Below are 20524 nucleotides of genomic sequence, written 5' to 3' on the forward strand. Positions count from 1 at the left end.
TTAATACAATTCTAAGGAATATACTTAAGACTGTTTGTCTAAGAATCAGATTCTCCAAAATTAACAGTCTTTTCAAAATATAATCTAAGCGCTTAGCCTATAACCAAAAGATAGTAAGGTATCATTTGAGTCCCAGGCATCTAAATATTTCTATTCAGAACGAAGAATTAAACCCTGCTTCTCCATTTTAACTGGACTTTGAAAGTATCGAAAGATTTCAAATTCCATTTGCTATCTTTTTCCAGCTTGGTTCATCTTCCAGACTGTTTCTATCCATCCCCAAAGCTAACAGTTATTTCTCCTATTCCTGTTCCAGAGGCTGGGGCAGGGCAAGGTAGAGAGAGGTAGAGAGTAATGAAGGTGGCTGGGTTGGGAATAATGTACATCAGAATGAGACAATGTCTTGAATCCTCATGGAGCTCAGAGTGTAAAGAGGGAAATGCACAAAATAAATATAATGCAACGTTAAGTTATATAACAAGGGTGCGGGGAGTGGTGAATTACAGAGGACACAGCATTTAAACATAGAATGAAGGATGAATAAGAATTTGGAGGAAAAGGGGAGAAACTTTCAGAAGGTGGCAACTGCACACGCAAAATGCAGAGGTGCCTTGTGAAGAGCTGGGTCCAACATTTCTTGAACACCAGCCTCATGCTGAGTACTGTGCTGACCAATGGAAATCAGGGAGATGGGTAGTTTCTGCGGCTACAGACTTTCCCTGTGTGAGAGATGATGTAAACAAGAACAGCAGGTAGGTTGGGTCCAGGGTGGGATGGAATGTCCTGCTGAGGAGCTGGCCTGCATTTTCTAGAGGAATGGTTCTCAAACTCTGGTGTTCTTCAGAACTGGAAAGGAGCTTGTTAGAGATATTGAGGCATGGCTCCAGTCCCAGAGATTCAGATTCTGTAGGTCCAGATTAGGGCCCAGACCTCTGCATTTTAAGTAAGCTTTCCTACGGCGGTTCCCCAGAGTTTGAGAACACTAGTCTAGATAAGTAATCTTCAAACTAAAGGTGGGCACACCCCATCTTGAAAATATTCTGAGTATCTATCCTTTAACATGCATACAATTTTTCATTTGTAATATTTGTATATTTGTACCATATTGTAATATAGACATTATAGAACCTACAGAAACATATACATTAAAAATGAATGACTATGGAAAGTTCCTTTTGTTTTAACAAGGGAGGTTATTTCTCCGTTACATAAATCCCAGTTGAGGAAGTATACTCTTGGTCGTACTTACTAAATCACAATGTTCATATTCTAGTGCCATCTACCTGTTTGCGAAGGTTTTTGTTGAAACAAAGTACTGATTTCCATCTTCCCTGATGTCAGTTGCTCATGCGTATTAACCAGAATATGTTGCATTTTCATATTTTTAATAAATGGGTTTAAAACACCCCATAACTCTTAATTCGGATGGGATTTAACACAGAAAAATTCTGTTTCCAAGTTTTAAAGATGCGTAGATGATATTGTTTTGATAGGCAGTATCATTACTGGCAACACTGATAATGGAAACAGTTCCAAATAACTGTTTTCAAAATTCTGTCTTTAAGATTAAGTGTGTTTATTCTCTTTAAAGCATCTAGAATCTTACTACTCATGGCTAGCTGTCATCACAGAAAGGTCATGCATTTGGGACACTTATTTTTTGAAAAAACAAACAAACAAAAAACCCAAAAACTCTATTTTCAGGTACTTTTCCATGTGATAATCAGTGAGTCTTAATGTGGGATCAAATGTTTTGATGGTCCCTCTCCATTTCTTTGAAAGTATTATAAAGATTCTACTGTTTTAAGTTTTATATTTATAAAATGAATCTCACTCGTAATCTCCTTTGGCATTTGTGTCCATCCGAATGGAACTTGTATGCCACAGTAAGTTTCCTACTTGCCTGTAGGAACTTGGCTTATGATATAATGAGTACAGTTTGTGTGTAGCCTCTCCCTAAAACCCTGTATGGAGCCATTTCATTTATTTCAAAGTAGTCTCTCCAAGAGTGGTTATACCTTACAGTTTGGGGATAAATCATTGTTTTTATTACATATATAATTTACTAATAGGATTGCAGCACGCCTGGTTTATATTTAGGGGTCTGCAAAATTGGTTGGGCATAAAATTCTAGATTTGACTGTTTCTTCTCTTAGCACTTTCAAGGCATTTCCCAGCCAACAAGAAGTCTGCTGTCCACCTAATTGTTCTTCCTTTTTAAGAAATCTGTCTTTTCCCTCTTATTTTAAAGACTTTCTCTTATCAATGGTTGGCTGTATCAAGATGTACAATTTTACTGATTTACTTTGTTGGGATTTGTGATTCCTGAATTTAAGGATTTTTGTCTTCAATACTATAGAAAAATTATCAAGCATCCTCTTTTAAATGCTTGCTTCTCCCTGTATTTTCTTCCGGAACTCCCAGTAGATGTATGTTGAATAAATGAGAATAAAATGTATTCTCACTTTATTTATATCATACTTTCCATTTCTACCTGTCTGAGTTCTCTCTTCAACTGTGTTTTTAAACTTGATGTTTAATGAACCCATTCAATTTTAAATTTCTTCGCCTATATTTTTCATTTCTAGAATTTCTATTTGGTTCCTTTTCAGTATGGCCTCTTTCACTATAATTTTCACCTTTTAAATTACTTAATGATTCTAAACATACTCATTTTATGGTTTCTTCAGATTGTTCTACTACTTAACATTACTGAAACTGCTAATCCTCTTGTTGGTTGGGTCTGCTGTTTTTCCTTTATGGTGGTTCATTAACTCAAATGGTTAGTCATTTTTACTGGGAGCTTTTTTTTTTAGGGGGCTATTGTTTTCTGTAGAAGGCCCAGGCATGCTAGACTATGGATAGTTCCCTCCAAGAATTTTTGCAATTTATTTGCTAGGGCTTCACAGAGTTTGTGGCCTTGGACCAGTTTCTATTTTATTTTTTCAGGATCCTTTTATTATGCAATACTTTAAATTTAGATCTACATCTGTATGTGGCAGAGACCTCGCCTCTGATGTCTCAAGAGAGACTTTTCATTTTCCACACAGAACCCCAATGCTAGGATGAACTTCCTTCCTGCTTTCTTTGGCAGATGGGTAGTTTTTCTACTCCCTGTTAAACAGAGAAGGTAGCCCCGTTAGGCAGGGGCTTCAGTCCTGGGTCACTGCTTTACATGAAGTAGACCCACCTCAAAGCTTCATTTTTGATCCCTGCACGGGGATAAAAATCCCAGCCCCAAGCCATGAGAATCTATGTTTATGGCCCAACTCCCTCTATGCAGCTGAGGCTTCATTTGGAGAACTGGGTTCCCTCTTTATTTCCTGCAAGTTGGGATTTTCCAGTCTACCTTCAAGATCAGTTTTGTAGTTACAATTCTTTCTTCTTTTTTTGGCCAAGCAAGCAGCAGTGGATTTATTAAAAGAAAGGAAAAAGGATAGTATACTCTCAAGATGGTGTGAGAGTGGGCAGGCCCAGAAGAGCAACTGCTCTGAAGAACAAAGAAGCTTAGGGATTTTATCACCTTTTCTATAATTATTTTTGTTTTATCCAGCATTCATGTGGATTTATGGCAAGATGCAATTTGCATAAGATCCAATGCCAAGTTGTTGGAAACTGAAGTCCATTATTTATATCGTATGTTCAATAGATTTTTAAAAATATGTAATGGAGTACTTATGCCATATGTTTCTTATGCTATAATAAAAATGAAATAGTGCCATTTGCGACAACATTCGATGGATCTTGAGGTTATTATGCTAAGCGAAATAAGTCAGACAGAAAAAATCAAGAACCATACGATTTCACTGATATGTGGGATATAAAACTGAAAACAACAAAAGAACAAGATAAACAAAGAAACAAAAACTCACAGACACAGACAATAGTTTAGTGGTTACCAGAGGGTAAAGGGGGCGGGGGGTGGTAGATGAGCATAAACGGGATCAAACATATGGTGATGGAAGGAGAACTGACTCTGGGTGGTGAGCACACAATGTAAGATATAGATGATGTAGTACAGAATTGTACACTTGAAACCTATGTAACTTTACGAACCATTGTCACCTCAACAAACTTTAAAAAAAAATGATTTTTTTTAGACATAAAATGCTTCACTGTTAAAGAAAAAAGCATTAAAAGTCAAACGGTTAGTTCAACGCTCTTTTACTGATAAGGGAAGGAGGCCTAGGGAAGTGAAGGGCCTGTTCAAAGTCACACCCGCACTAGGAACAGAACTCCACCCTCCAATACCTTCCTTCCTTCCCTTCTCCTTTTCCTTCGCTTCCCCCCTGCTTCCCTTCCTCCTTCACTTCTTCCTTCCATGAATTATACTATGTATTTACATTTAGCGTCTTGAGAACTTTGGTGCATAGAATGTCCACTGGCCAAATATGAGGATGATTTTGTGACTCTGAACATATCAACCCCACTTAAGTGACTGGATGTGGGGCTTAACTCCAGAATATCATCTCCTTCATCAAAAGGGAACTGTCACCATTTGGTTTGTGAATAGCGAGATTTGCTCTATACGGAGAATATGGCAACCTAGTTTCTCTGTAGAACAATTATTAATAATTTATGAAGATGTATTTGTGGATTCAAATTCTTTTCTGTAGCTCTGACTACAGCAATATGTGTGGTTACAACTATTTATGCCACAGAAGTTAAATTTATGACCCTACTGTTTGAGACCATATCCTAAGATCACATTAAAAAACAAACAAACCTGTAGAAACCCAGTGACAAATATTGTTACCTTTGGACTCCTGTTTCTCATTTATACCTGACTAATTGTTCATTCTTTCCAAGTCTTGCTTTGCATCATGTGTTATCAAAAGCAACCTGTGTTTCTTTTTAAACCACCTGATCCCGCAAAGTGTTGGTTTGTTAAGAAAAGTCAACAAACCATAAAGTGATAAGTAACTGACAGAACCTCAAAGGGACCTTTTTCTTTTTATCCTAACACACCTTGGCACCATCGCCAACTGTGACAATCCTTTTTATCCCATGAAATAAAAAAAGACTCTGCCTTTTTAACAGTTTCAGATTGACCTGAGATGACTAGGGAGTTGATCAGAAATACTTTACTAAGAAAAGGTAGATAGTTATCTCTCTGTACGCTCAGGATCCAAGTTCTAGTGACAATTGATTTTTAAACCGTGAAAAGAGCCTTGAAATGGTGTTAGAGTCCTGTGCCTCCCAGGTGGACTGTAACACTCTAGACTGGCACACATGTTCACTCTTGCTGACACTGGCCATGTTTACTCCACCATTTATGGTGCATGTACAATAAGCCAGGAACCATGCTCAATGCTTCATACGCATTATTTCATTTAATCCTCCCAACAAACCCAAGAGGAGGTATATCCCCATTTTATAGATCAGGGAACTGAGGCTCAGAAATGTAAGGACAATGCTCAAGGTCACTCTGCTACTATGTGTTGTGGAGCTAAGATTGGACCCATTTTTTGTCTGATGTTAACGCTCATGCTCTCAGCTTTGAACCATGAACCTTCCCAATGAATGTTTAATTTAAACTCCTGGACTCTACCTATAAGGCTTTGTTAAAAGTAATCCCTTTTCCCTTTAAGGGTGACTTACCTAAATAATTTGAGATTATCTGCAAGTGTAGGGATATCAGTAATGTCCTCCTAAGGAAAAACAGATAATATTTCACAAGCAGTAATTAGACGGGTAGAGCTGATACTCTGTATCTGTACTGTCCAAATACTGTGTCCACTCGCCACATGTCGCTATGTAAATTTGAATTACAATTACATAAAATAAAACAACTCAGTTCCTCTTGGGGTTGGGGGATGGGGTGGGGGAGGGTTGGGAGTGAGCTGGGGCATCTGCAGGGCTTCTGTGGTGGCTGGCAAAGTTTTGTTTCTTGATTTCGGTGGTGACTTGGGTGATAAATTAACAATGATTTGTTAAGCTGTACATTTTTGCTTCCCCCCTAACTTTTCTATGTGTGTCTTATATCACACAAATGAGAAAGAGATTAAAAATTTGACCAAGCACTCCCTGTACTACCATTCAAGTTAAACATGTGGGTTAGAAATACTACTTTTATGCACGAACAAAATTATTTTACAACTTGTACATCAGAGTAACTCTAGGTCCATCTGGTTCACTGATTAAACTCTCAGTAAGAGTTTAAAAGGAACCTGGTTCAAAGTTCATTCTGCAGTGTAGGTTGGTGTTTATTTTCAAACTGAAAAGCCTATTGTTTGACACACCACAAAGCCTTGGCATAAAAATATTGTGGGAGGGAGGAGGAAAATTTTCGTCTGTTCTAAGAAGGTACACTGTCCTGTTGTATGTATTTAGCAGTGGAAATAGACAAAAGAGAACTCCAATTTCAAGGGAGTTGTGCCTCCTATAAATGTAAGAAAGGGCTCTGAATCTCTATAGAATCTTGGCATTTGGTTTGTTTGAGGTATTTGTTTTCGCATGATGCCAATTTCCTATTTTAAGGAATTTAATCACAAGAGAACATGTATTAAATACATAAGAATATAGTGACTCATTTTTATCTATTACTCTTTTTATCCAATTACAATGGATCCACCTCTCTCATTCAGTGTGATTAAACTAATAATTACTCCCATGAGTAAGTTAAGTTAAACAAAAGCGTGGCACCCCAAAACAAGTCAAAGAGGAGGGACATTCCAACAATAAAGCTGACATTCAGTCACATTTCATAAGGAGCAAGAGATGAGAAACCAGTATTATTTCTTTATGTTTTACTGGGGTGGCGGGGGGATGTTTATTTCCTCAAGTCAAAAGGGTTCAGGAAATTTTTATAATGTTCCAAGAAAAACACGGTCACTTCTGTCAACCTGGCCCAGTGGAAATGCATACTAGGTAAACAGATAATAAGACTTTGTTACCTGTAGAGCATTTTTTTTATTCTCACAGCGAGCAATAAACTGAGGGTTCTTTCTAGACTTCAGGGACCAATTCCACATTCCATGCTAGTGAAGTGGAGCCCTCATCAGTCTTTCCCACACACTAGGCCAACTTATCCAGAAGAAGAAATATGATACAGAAGTATAGTCATTAGTAGTAATGAAAATATAGTACCTTACAGAGCTGACCTGAGAAAAGCTCGTCAGTTCTTCCTAGGTTTAAGCTTGTCAAATGACAAGCATGTTTTCTTTTTTCAAAATCAGACAAAATATTCTCTTATTTCTAATAATAAAAAGTTCATCTATGCATTTGTCAATCAGAATAAAACCACAATTCTAAGTTATCAGAAAAGTTCATACCAACGTGTTGTCTGATTTCCCACATTCTAGGGTCACTTCCAAGTTAGAAAGTGCTGCTTCTACTTCATCGACCTCAGATTCAGTTGTAAAATCCTGTATTTCAGCTGATGATGACAGTTTGCTAATGTGATACTACAAAGAAATAGAGGTTTTAGAAATGTTGTACGCACAAATGAATCCATTAGCTGTTCTTCTTTTTTTTTTGGAGGCAACTCCCCTGTAATACCAAACATCTCCTGGAAGGAGATCTCCCTCCTATGTAGGGAAATGACATTTTAATCTGAATCATTTATGGTGAGTCATCTTCAAACTTGGTTTTTCTCCATCAGTTGTTGAGCTTGTAGTGGGGAAGAGATAAGAGTTGCAAGACGAACGCTTTACATAAGATGTACACGTGGGTGGGTTATGAGGAGCATTTGAAATTTGAATTTGCTCCCCTTATTTCCAGTGCTTTCTTCAAAGAAAAAAAAAAAAAACAGTAGAAAGAAAATGAAACTTGAAGCAGAACAAACTTCCTTTGTCTCTTTCTAGAGAATAGGTACTGAAGTTCTCATACCTGCAGTGCTGCAAAGATCAACATTTCCTCCTCTGTGCAGTCAATTTCTTCTAAGACAATGGCCCACCTGGCTTGTTCATAGAGCTGGTTTATTCGGACAGCATCGTACTAGAGATAGAAACGGGTGCATATGTGTGTATTTATATCTACAATACAAAAATTCCAGAATGACCCCCCCCTTCCTAGTTAATCAGCTACAATAAACTTCAGTTAAGGTAACTGAAGGAAACACCTCTCTACTTTTCTACCACTTCAGCTCTTTTTACTTCTAAATTTAGAACGTTCTCGAAATATTTTCCAGAGGTTTTCCAAGGGGCCGAACTTACTCGTCGTAAATTGATATAGTGATAAACAAAATGTCAATAATGCAGTGTCTAGAAGTAGAACTACTCATATGTATATAAACTTAATATAAAAAAGAAATGGAATATCAGTAGGGGAAGAAATAATTCAATACTGTAAACAGTGTTAAAAATGCCTAGCTATTTGGAAAAAAAAATCCAAAATCAAAAGACAATCTTACATCATCCCCAAAATGTAAATTACAGATAGATTAAAGGATCTAAATGTACAAAACCACAGTGAGATACCATTCACATTTACTACAATGGCTCTAATCTAAAGACAGATAATAACAAATGTTGGTGAAGATGTGGAGAAATGTAAAATAATGCAACCTCTATGGAAAAACAATTTGGCAGTTCCTCAAAAAGTTAAACAAAAGAATATGATCCAGCAATTCCACTTGTAAGTATATACTGAAAAAATATGGAAAAGAGGGATTCAAACAGATATTGTCACCAATGTTCATAGCAGTATTATTCACAATCGCCAAAAGGTAGAAACAACCCAAATGACCACCAACAGATGAATGAACAAAACATAGTGTTCACATACAATGGAATATTATTCAGCCATAAAAAGGAACGAAATTCTGATATGTGCTACAACATACATGAACCTCGAAGACATTATGTGGAGTGAAATAAGCCAAACACAAAAGGACAAATATTGTACTTACAGGAAGTACCCAGAATAGGCAAATTCATAGAGACAGGAAGTAGAATAGAGGTTAGTAGTGGCTGGGGGAGGGGCTTAAATGGGGAGTTATTGTTTAACGGGTACAGAGTTTCTGTATAGGATGAGGAAAAAGTTCTGGAAATGGATAGCAGTGATAGTTGCATAATATTGTAAATGACTAATTGCCATTGAATTGTGAACCTAAGAATAGTTAAAATGGCAGATGTTATGTTGTGCATATTTTACAACAAAAGAAAAAAACCCCAAACTTGTGCCTGAATGTCCACAGCAGCATTATTCATAATAGCTAAAGAGTGGACACAATCTAAATGTCCATCAACCGATGAATGGATAAATAAAATGGAATATTATTTGGCAATAAAAAGAAATGAAAGACTGATACATGCTACAATATAGATGGATATTGAAAATATTATGCTAAGTGAAAGAAACTAGTCACAAAGTACTATACATTGTATAACTCAATTTATATGAAATGTCGAGAATAGGCAAGTCCATACAGACACAAAGTAGATTGATGGTTGCCTAGGGTTGGGGGGTGGTGTTAGCGGGAAATGAGGAGTGAATCCTAATGGGTTTCTTATTAGGAAAATGAAAATGTTCAGAAAATAGACGGTGGTGATAGTTGCCCAAGTTTGTGTATATACTAAAAACCATTCACTTGTACATATTAAATGGATGAAATGTATGGTATATGAATTATATCTCAAGAAACTGTTATAGAAAATCTAAACACAACAACCAAAACTATTGGAAGGAAACATGAGAGAAAACTTTTTGTAATCTTTGAATGTGAAAGCTTTTCTAAGCAAGACAGGAAGCCTAAAAATTATGATTGTGCGGACAGAGCCAGGAGTGCAGTTTCCAGGCTCTCGCCCTCACGTGGAAAGGTGCTCACTCAGGTAGTAAATGGCCATCAACTGTGATTGGATGGCCATCAGCTGTGGCTAGTTGACCATCAGCTGTAACCAGTGAGCCATTGGCCACTAATATAACTGCTGTGGCTACGCTAGCAGCAAAATGGGGGCTAGCAAGAGGGTAGTAGCTGAGCTAGCAAGTGGCGGATTGCAGTTAGCAGGGTGGAGGGCGGAGAGTGGATTGAGGATTGCAGAGAAGCAGATTGCAGTTAGCACGGCAGCTCGCGGATCGTGTGGCTCCTGCTTCCTGTATCTCCAACCCAGCCGCCAGTGAGACTATAGTGGTATGACTCCCTTATCTACGACTCCGTGGGTGTTCCTTTTTGGCCTCACCATGTCCTGGTTCTTATGAGGGGAGTGGGACCAGAGACTCCGCATGCCACCCTGCATGACAATGATGCACCAGACTGACTTAACAATTGAAAGTTAAACATTTTTAATGGTAAAAAATGGCCTAACGAAGACTGTACTTTTATAAGACCAAACACAGGGTGGAAGAGAATATTTGCAATAAATATACAAGGCAACACCCACAAAGTGCTCCTATAAATCAATATGAAAAATATAAATAATTCAGTCAAAAATGGGGAAAATACATAAATAGGCAACTCATAGAAGAAACCAAAATGGCCATATAAACATTGGAAAAGATGCTCAGCCCCACTAACAACCAGAGACTTCAGGTTAAAGAAAAAGATGACAGAGTTCCTATTTTCCTATCAGATTTACCCACATTATGAGAATTGATAATGTCTGGTGTTGGTATGGATGTGTTGCAACTGGTACTTTCACATATGAGGTTAGTAGGGAGGCAATTGGGTGGTATCTTTTCATGTCTTTTTGCCTTTTGCACGTCTACGGTTACTATTCTAAAAAAATGCAAGCACTCATCAAAGATACTGGTATAAGAATGTGCACCACATTTTTTGAAAGAGCAAAAATTGCAAGGAACCCTGGGTCATGATGAACTACGGTTTAGCCTTTCCTTTGATTATTTTGTAGTGGTTAAAAAAAAAGCGAGTCAGACATATGCGTATATTGTGAAGTACAAAGACGTAAGCGACAAGTCAAACACATGATCCTGTTTATGTAGGGGGAAAACGATCCTGAAAATCTGTTAAAAAATTTTACAACTGTGAAAAAGTCTGCAAGTATTGTTACTCATTTAGCTGTTAACTGTGGCTGCCTCTTGGGAGAAAGGTCACAGTAAAGGACTATTTTCCATTTTTACTCTAAATACTTTCTTTGTATGTTTGATTAAAACATTTCAAAAAATTGTGGCAAAATACATACAAAATTTACCATGTTAACCATTTTTAAGTGTGCAGTTCAGTGGCATTTTACAGAACTCTTTTCATCCTGCAAAAATGAAACTCTGTATCTTTAAACAATAACTCCTATGTTTGGTTTTCTTTCCTTTTTCTTTCTTTCTTTTTTTTTTTTGACACTGAGTATACATTTTATCATATCCTTAAAAAAAATAAAAATGTTGAAGAAAACATGGAGGAGGAATAGAAAGATAGAGTTCCTAAAGATTTATCATAGGTTGATTAGCATTAGTTTATTTTTTCCTTTTGCGCAAACTTTATGCATACTAAGAAAAAATGTGACAGGGAATGAAAAATCTGAAGTAAGCCCAAACCAGCAAATAGTGTTGCTATCAGGTAAGTGGGAAATGGGACCTGTTGGACAGGCATGCTCATTCTCAGCTTTTCTACAGCTGCTGGGACAGGGAGACAATGCAAATCCAAGTGTGTGGTGTCCAGGAGGCTAGAATAATAAGAATCTTAAGAAAGTCTGTCTTTGTTTCGTGAGCGTTGCCAGGTGTCACGGAACACCTCAGGAGTTAGCCCCCGAATCCTCCCCAAACACATCAAAACACAACACACATGAGAACATTCACAGCGGCAGCATTATTCATAATAGCCCCCAATTGGAAACAAACCAACGTCTCTCATCTCGCGAATAGACAAACAAAATGTGGTCCATCCACAGTGGGACACCACTCAGCAGTACAAAGGAATGCAATATTGATACACACAACAACCCAGAGGAACCTCAAAAACATTATGCCGAGTAAAAGAATCTAGACACAAAAAAATTACACACTGTATGATTCCATCTATATGAAAGTTCTAGAAAAAGCACAACTTGAGTTAGAAAGCAGACCAGTGGGTATGACCACAATGGGTATGAGGAAAATTTTGGTGGTGATGCAAGTGTTTTAACACTGGATTGTGATGCTCGTTGCATAATTATATAAATTTACTACAAATCATTATATTGTGCACTTACAGTGGGTGAATTTATCATGTAAATTATACTGCAATCAAGAGACATAACAACTAAAAAAACCACACACACAATGCACACCAACCCCCCACCCCACCCCACCAAATAAAATCAACCCTTGCTTTAATTCACAGTTGAAAGACAAAAATCTAAATGTTATGTGTAGCTGCTGAAATTTGAATTGGGCTAACTGTTCTACCATCTGTCTGTCTGTCTGTCTGTCTGTCTGTCTGTCTGTCTATCTATCTATCTATCTATCTATCTATCTATCTATCTATCTATCTATCATCTCTAGCTATCATCTCTAGCTATCATCTATGCATCCAACCACACACTCATCCATCTATCCACCCATGCATTCATCCATCTTTCCATCTGCCTCTCTCTCTCTGCCAATCAGATACAGTGCTATAATCCTAATGCCGCAGGGGTTTAGTGAGAGAAACTTAAGTCACCAAATAAAGCTTTTCTCTCAAATGCAATCACTAATGACTTAAACATAAAAACTCCCACACCTAAACATACTTAATTCCCTCCACCCCCAGGCAAATAAAACCGTTCTTTGAAAGAACACTGGTTAAACAAACGTTACCTACATTTGTACACTGACAGTAGGAGGACAGGATCTGGAACAAGATGTCATAACCACATTCAGGACAAGCCCTGCTGCATAAGGAACACTGGGTTTCTCTGTTGCATCCAGTAGAACTCTGGATTTCCTCTTTGGAGGCCTGTTCACATTCCCACTGAGGCCCAGTGACATCACCAGGTCCTGGGTCTTCCTTCCACAGGTCAGTCATTAACAGGCAACCTAATAGGTCTTTTTCTCTCGGAGAACTTTGCAGTGGTTTCAGTGACTTAGAAGCAAACTTTTCTCTTGGTGAAAATTGGCTACTCCTGCCCTCTTTTTTAGTCCTAGATTTCCTTTGTCTTCTGGCTAAGTGAAAATAGAAACCGCACCCTAGAAGCATATGGCTTCTATCAACCCCACTCCTTGAATTCCTGTTTTTCTCCATCTGGTCAATTCAGTCAATCCCTCCAGCCCTTCCACCAACCTAATAACAAGGTCTCCCTTCCATAGTTTTCATGCTCTCAAGGGGCTATTATTTAGATCTAATCACTTAAGACTCCCTATTAGCTGGGTAGCAGGTTTCAGTGTTCTCTTATTAAAATTGATGTGCCTTTTCTATACTGAACATTTAAAAATACTATGAAATATTGGAGTTATAAAATTTTTAAATTCACATTTTGACTGCGTTTAAATGGGACAAAAGAGTATATAATGAAGGAATTTATTTTGGATGAATTCTGAAGGGACAAAATGTTAGTATCCTACAATAAAAAGACTTCCTCCTTTGCTGTTCCCCACAAATGGTAGTTTCTCTGTGGATTTATTTTGTACCTTGATTTTTTTTAGTCAATAATATACCTTGACTATGTTCCACATCAAAAGGAAGCTGATTTATTCTTCTTAACACCACTATCTGGCTGTACCATAATGTATTTAACTAGTTCCTCCCTGATGGATGTTTAGGTGGTTTCCAATCATTTCCTGAAACAAATAATGTAGTAATAACTGTTCTTGTGTACAGATATATCAATTCACATATGTGAGTATAACTGTGGTATAAATACCACGGGTTGGTTTTCCTGGCTCAGAGCTATGTAGAATTGTAATTCTGATAGATATTGCCAAGTTGCCTTCCACAGAGGTTAGATTAATTTGTACTTTGACTTACAAGCCATCTATGAGAGAACCTGCTTTTCCACACACTTGCTAAGATACTGTCTGAAACTTCTTGATGTTTGCCAACACAAGGCTAAGAGCCACTGTAATTTCTTTTCTGTTAACTATGTGTTCATATCCTTTGCTTATTAGTCTACTAGGTTGTTGGTCTTTTTATTATTGATTTGTAGGAGCTCTTTATATATTAGGAGAAATTAGCCTTTTGTTTGTAGTATGTGTTATAAGGACTTTTTCACTTTGTTTATGGTTTTTGGTTGTTTTTTTTTTTTTTTTGCCAGCCATACAATTTTCATTTTGAAAAAGATTTTGGTTACTATAGTTTAATATAGCTGTTTCATTTTGTAATCCCATGTATTTTTTTCATTAATTTGAAACTTATTCTAACATCCAGCAATTTGGGGTTCTCAGCTGCTAGCTTAGTTCTTGGCACATAGTAATTGCTCAATAAATAAATGAATAAATAAGCAGTTTGAATAGTTAACATTGGGCCAAATAACTTACTTAGCAATTAGAAAATCCATGAGTATGTTTTACTTATGCACTATCAGAAAAAAAATTTAAGGCAGTTTATTAGAATAGATAGCATACAACAAGATAGCTTAAATTGACTACGAATTAAGTAAAGAAAGAATAAAGTTGAGGCAGGAATGAGGCTTAAAAAAAATGAAATCACAGAAAATGTATAAATTTGGTTCTAGCAGGCAATGCAAACAAGGAAAACCTGGACAGTTATATAATTCACAGTGTTCTTAAAAAAAAAACAACAATTATTTAAAAGAAGCAGTACAGTAATTTCTCCTGAAGTTTTTATCAAAGAGCCAAAATTTGCTTTTTTGCTGTGATTCACTGGAAGTTATGCACACCAGGCACAAGTTAGGCCCATGGGCATTAAGTTGGATCTAAACCAAAGACTGAGCAGGAGCTCCAAAGGAATGACGGGGAGGAAGGCTTATTTTCAAGATAACGACTGTTAGGGAAGAAGTGGGAGCTGAGATGGACTTTTGAAGACCAGACTTAAAATCAGGACCAAGGAGAAGACACAAGAGGCAGTAACACTGCTGTGGGTGAGAAAAGGGTCTGCACAGAGTAGGTGGCCGGCAGCCAGGCCCTCAAACAAGTGCCGAGCCTTAAATGGAAACGAGCAGCAACAAGCACATAGTGGATCAGAACAATGAACTCATCCAGGGCACTCAGAGGACTGGTGACCCAGTTTATATTTTCTACATTTGGCCATTTAACTACTGACTCACAACTCTACCAAAAGCCGAATAAGGGCAAGGGAGAGGCCAACGTTCAGAGGACGGATTTCATCACTCAGTTGTGCCAGTAAACTTCAGGTGGGAGATGTGCGCTTAAAATGGGAGTTGGCAACCAGCTGGATCTTCGTTTTTATAGATGATCCTGTCTTTTTTTTTTTTTTTTTAATCACCAAAAACTTTCAGCACACAGTGGGGATTCTGGTGTGTGCCATCATGGGGTCCTGGCTTACTCATGAAAACCTGCTCTCCACCTGGGTTCTCACAACACGTTCCTTCCTAAGCACTAAGGACTCCAGCTCCATGAGCTGCTCTCTGCACGTTCCTTCATTCCTGTGAATGGAGATGGGCAGTGTGCCCCAAATTGGGCATGAAGACTCCTGGCCAGTCCCGCTCACTCAGGGGCAGCTGACCATGCTCGCAAGAACCCAGAAGATGAAAATCCAGGGACCAGGATACGTTTATTGATCTAACCCTGCATGGCTGAACAGAAAATTACACAAATGAATCCTAACTTTGATTACTACATGACTCAATATTACACTTCAATGTATTCACATTAAAAGAGAGACAGAGAGAATAGAGAAAGAGCATCTTACTTTGGGATTCAAGTCAAAGAAAGTGTAGTATTTAAATCGTAACAGCAGCTGCTCATCCTCCTGGATGCCTTGTTCCATAAGGGAACGCGACGAATCTAGCCAACTAGAAAACAATAGGACGAGTTTTAAAAGTCAATTAATTTTATACATATGTATTATAATATATATTTATATTACATATGTTACATATAATACATTTACATTTATATTATACACATATACACATCTCCTTGAACTAAGTCTGCGTAAGTTATTATAACCAAAAAGCAGTAAGGCAGAGGACTTGATAATAGCTTATACGTGCATTTTATCTTATAGCTTTCCCAGTGATTTTTATATACATACTTTTTTTTTTCATTGACACTTTAAAGTAAGCCAGTGAAGGAGTCAGGGCAGTTTTTAGTTTCTCAGTTTTACTGATGATGAAACTGAGTCTCAGTGACATTAGGGATATGCTTAAGGTCACGTGTTTCGTGGTGGAGCTGGAATGAGAATCCACACTTGCTGACTGCCCGCACAGCCTTTCCTCTGCACTGGGTGGTTTGACCCAAAGCTGACTCTATCTTGTTGTCTAGAACTTTCTGTAATGACAGCAATATTCTATAAGGCCCTGTCCAATAGAGTAGCCACTGGCCACATGTGGCTACTGAAATTTTAAATGTGGCTAGTGCCATATTTTAATTTTAATGAAATTCAAATTTAGATGTAAATATCCACATGGAGCTAGTGGCTCTCGCACTCGATTGTATAGTTCCAGAGTTGAAAATAAAAACGGTAATGGTGAGGGGTGGAAGGGTAGAGATTAAGAGTTAACAACAAAACCAGGTGGGGATGAATGTCATCCAGTACCACTGAATGAAAATGGCTGGAACTTCTATGATATTCACCCCCAAGATGCATTCTCCATCCTAAAGGACTTGGCAGTCCAGTGGGAGAGACCAGGCCTCATAATAAAGGGACAAGGTGACATTGGAGCAAGCAAAGTATTAGAACAGAACTGCAGGGAAGTGAGTGCTTTTCAGTGGTGACATCTGAGAAGGAGAGAGAATGTGGCTGGGCCTTAAAGGACAAGCAGGGACTGACCAGAAGAGGAAGAAAAAGGAGAAGAGTCCTGGAACAGAGCTAAATCTGGAGGTGAAATAGTGACAAAAAGAGTCAGTGAGCACCATGGGGGTTGGGGTACCTGAGAGCACAGTAGGACAGAGAGATATCTACTGGGGCCAGATATCAGAGGGAGTGGAATGCTGTTAACAAATGTGACTCTATTTGGTGAACAATGGGGAGTGAAAAGAACTGGTGGTTTGAGAAAAAGTCTGAGTGTATTTTTTGAGCGCACTTGAAGCAAAGTTGGACTTGCTCATTAGGAAGCCTAAAGAGAGAAGTGCTGTTCTACTAGACAGTGTGGGACAGGTGGGTCACCTTGTCTCCCTGCGGACCCATGGGGTCCAACCCACTTATCAACTGCCCTACATCACATATAACACACTTTCTACACCTGGAGGGGCAAAGAATTAGTAGTTACATATGGTAAACCATTGAGTTACCCAAACACATAAATGTTGTCACCCTTTAAATGTATTGACATGACCAAAGGTTGCATTTTCCCCTTTTGTTGCTAAAATCAGTACTGCCTTTGGCCTGTAGTATAAGATTCCCCAGGCATGCTAACTTAAACATTCAGCATTCCCCTCCACCTTTTCTGCAGCATCTCTATTACTATGTCAACATCAGTTCACAGAGAAGCAAAACAGAGCCACGTCCTTACCCTGCATTGAGCTTGGCTTTATCGACCAGAGACCGACACTGGTACATATCAGCCAGCGCCTCTGCGGACTGGGGGGGCTGGCTGAATGCCAGGATGCTGCAGTTTTGTTCAGTCAAAGGGCTGTCACTGAACCAAGCCATGGTGGATGATGCTGGTGTTCCGTTGACGGGGTCATACATGGGCATCATGGTCTTACTGTACAAGCCAGAGACTACTGCAAGGCAAGGGGAACACGTACTCTGACATGGGGTACAGGGGGCAGGAATCTTCAGAAAAATAAGTACCAACACTGCTGATCTTACAATGGGTTTTGAATTTAAATATTTGTAGCATTGAAAATAATCAGATGAACCACGACTGGTGGGGAGGGAAGTGATACACAGTTAAAGCTCTTGCCTGAGTATTGAGCTCCTGAAAGCTTGGGAACTCATTGGTTGTCAAAGCTTCCCAAATCAACCCGACCAATGTTGGGGATTATCTCCTTCACAACAATTCAAAATTCTTCTATGTTAGCAGTAAGTTTTGGCACTGTGAGAGAACTGGAGATCTCACAGAATGCATGTACATAATATATTCTGGGCTAATCCTTTAAACAATAGCAGTACTTGCCAATATTAAGAATCCAGCTGATTGATGGTTTATAAATCACCTGGCTTTAATTTGCATAAGACAAGTACAAATAATCCGTTTTATTCTTTGCACTGGAACATGTGAGAAAACCCTCAAATGTTGCAAGCAACCTAGAAATGTATTTATTTTTATATAAAAAGAAAAGGACAATGCCTTTCTAAAAGTTTTACCTGTTTTCTTGTTAACATGCCCAATGCAAACTTCAAATTGAATTCAGAAAAGAGGCACATGAAAATAGACTTAGGAAAACAGAAGTATATTTGAGTGATTCAAATAACCTTTTTTCCCCCCTCAAGTTCATGGCCAGTTCTACTAAGGTTTTTTTTTTAAATTCATCAGCAACATAATGATACGTACGATTAAAACAATGAGCTATACATAGACCTCGTTAAAAAAATTCTGTTAGTTCTAAAATCAGTTGGAGTTTAGAACTAACTGGATTTTAGAAATTCTGTTAGTTGTAAAATTCGTTGGATATCCTTTCTTCTCACAGGAGTCCTGCAATTGTAGTCCTTCTTCTTCCCGGGAGAGAGGAGATGGGAGGGAAGAAGAGGAAAGGCAGACCACAGGGGAGGAGAGTTCTTGGTATTTAAGAATTTAGGAAATTCTTTGACTTATGCATGAATTAAAAAAACAGAACGCCTGTCACGAGTCTTACCTGGTGGGCCTGAAGTTGTTGGAGAACTTTCCAGGTTTATAACATCTTCATTTACAGGCTCCTTATTATTTTTGTCTTTCTTCTTCTTCTTTTTAAAATAGTCATCAGAAGGCTTTAACAAGGAAAGTTCTTCTGGTCTTCTAATATCTAATAAATAAGTAGAAAAAAGAAAAGAAAATCAAAAAGTAAAAAAAAAAAAAAATTCCTTCTAAGACTCAATGTCACACTGGGCGTTTGAAACCATTTCTCCAGAGATTCCTGAGAAGTAAATGGAACTAAATTGCACTGCTGTTTGAAGAAACAGAAGGGGAACAGAGACTCCTCAAATAGGGTGTATGTGGTTCAACTACTAGAGGGAGATTCAGTCTAGTAAAATTTCTAGCTTGGTTTTTAATTCATTGTGAAAATATTTCAAACATATCCAAAGTAAAGGGAATAATATAATGGCCTCTTCATGGGCTCATCACCCAGCCTCAACCACTACCAGCATTTTACTGTTCTTGTGTCATCTATTTACCATCAACTTTTGCCTCCCTCCTTTCTTTCCTCCCTCCCTTCTATCTTTCCTCCTCCCTCCCTCTCTCTCTTTCTTTTTTTTTTTTTTTTTCAGTTTTTTAAACAACAACCAAGGACCTCACCTTTTTTCTTTATGGACAACAGGTCCTGAGAGCCTTTCTCTTACATGATGCCCAGTAGCTAATTTCATCCAGACATTATTGGCACCCTGCCTATCTTTTCTTGGCCCTCATCATTTCATCCAACTTCCAGTGGCAGCTAGGACATGCATCTCTCAGCCCAAGGGCTTGCTCTGGACGCCAGAGTTTACACTGCCCGGATACGGATGCAAGAGACCACACAAGTTCAGAGAATTAACACTCCCCAAGAGCGGCCCTCAATGACTGATGAGAGGGTATATTAACAACCCAGCTCTCTCACCCGTGATGAGACAGCTCTGAGGTATGTCTACACTGGCCCCCAGAGGTTCCCAGTGTGACCAGATTGGTGAAACTCTCTTACTGGTGGCCTTCTCTTCCTAGACTCACATCCCCACCCTCAACCAGCGTTTCCTGGCATCACCTCACAAGTAAATACATATTTGTACTTGACTCCTTATCTCAGGGTCTGCTTCTGGAAAACTCAAACTAAGAAGATAAGCCCCATTTCTCTCCAGTAATCAAATATGTTTATTATTGCCAACAGAACTCCTGATAACCATTCACCACAATGAGCTGCTGTGATCCCAGTTAACAGCCAAGGAATGTGGATGTTGGAGTCTTTGGGCAGATTTCCTGGAGGTAGATGCACTGATACCATACGTCCTCCCACTTCTCAGTTCAGACTCTGTTTGGTGCTTGAGACGGACTGGCCTTTGAGCTTGACCCTCTCCCCAGTAACCAAGGATGTCTGATTGTCAGGTTGCAACACGCACCTGTGACCATTCAAAATGCAAAATTTATACACAAAACTTGGAGATGAATTACAGTGTCTATTGGAAGCATTAGAAACAAAACAAAGCAACAACAACAACAACAAAAACCTATTATCTCCAAGCCCAAGATTTGTCTTTCCTTTTCCTGGAGGGAAAAACCATCATATTGCTAAATTTGATTTAGCTTCAGCGGATCAGATATAAAAGTGGTTATTAGAAATACCAGGTTTTAGAACTACCATGAACATATAATCTAGAAAACAGAAGAACATCTGATGGCTCCTGTTTATTTCAAAACCTCAAGTTTTCGGTCCCAGCTCTGATGTGTGCTTCCGGTCCACTGTTGTGTGGAGTATGTGT

The 20524-nt window shown here is 38.4% G+C and overlaps 1 protein-coding gene across 4 annotated transcripts in view; it reads right to left on the reverse strand.

Annotated features, from left to right (window-relative positions):
* The window catches only part of FERMT1 (FERM domain containing kindlin 1), a 40005-nt gene that overhangs the window by 8996 nt on the left and 10485 nt on the right, over positions 1-20524 (reverse strand). For all 4 annotated transcript variants that reach the window (XM_088789260.1, XM_074317661.2, XM_074317662.2 and 1 more), the window contains 6 exons: positions 18736-18882; positions 17448-17661; positions 15683-15785; positions 7831-7938; positions 7275-7406; positions 5602-5651 (listed from right to left, as the gene is read on the reverse strand). In XM_088789260.1, the coding sequence (XP_088645386.1) occupies positions 5602-5651; positions 7275-7406; positions 7831-7938; positions 15683-15785; positions 17448-17661; positions 18736-18882 (754 nt within the window). The remainder of the gene's footprint in view (positions 1-5601; positions 5652-7274; positions 7407-7830; positions 7939-15682; positions 15786-17447; positions 17662-18735; positions 18883-20524) is intronic.

The sequence above is a fragment of the Rhinolophus sinicus genome, chromosome 13 (assembly GCF_057876585.1).
Source record: "Rhinolophus sinicus isolate RSI-liver-muscle chromosome 13, RSI-T2T, whole genome shotgun sequence".
In the NCBI taxonomy this organism is placed as follows: domain Eukaryota; kingdom Metazoa; phylum Chordata; class Mammalia; order Chiroptera; family Rhinolophidae; genus Rhinolophus; species Rhinolophus sinicus.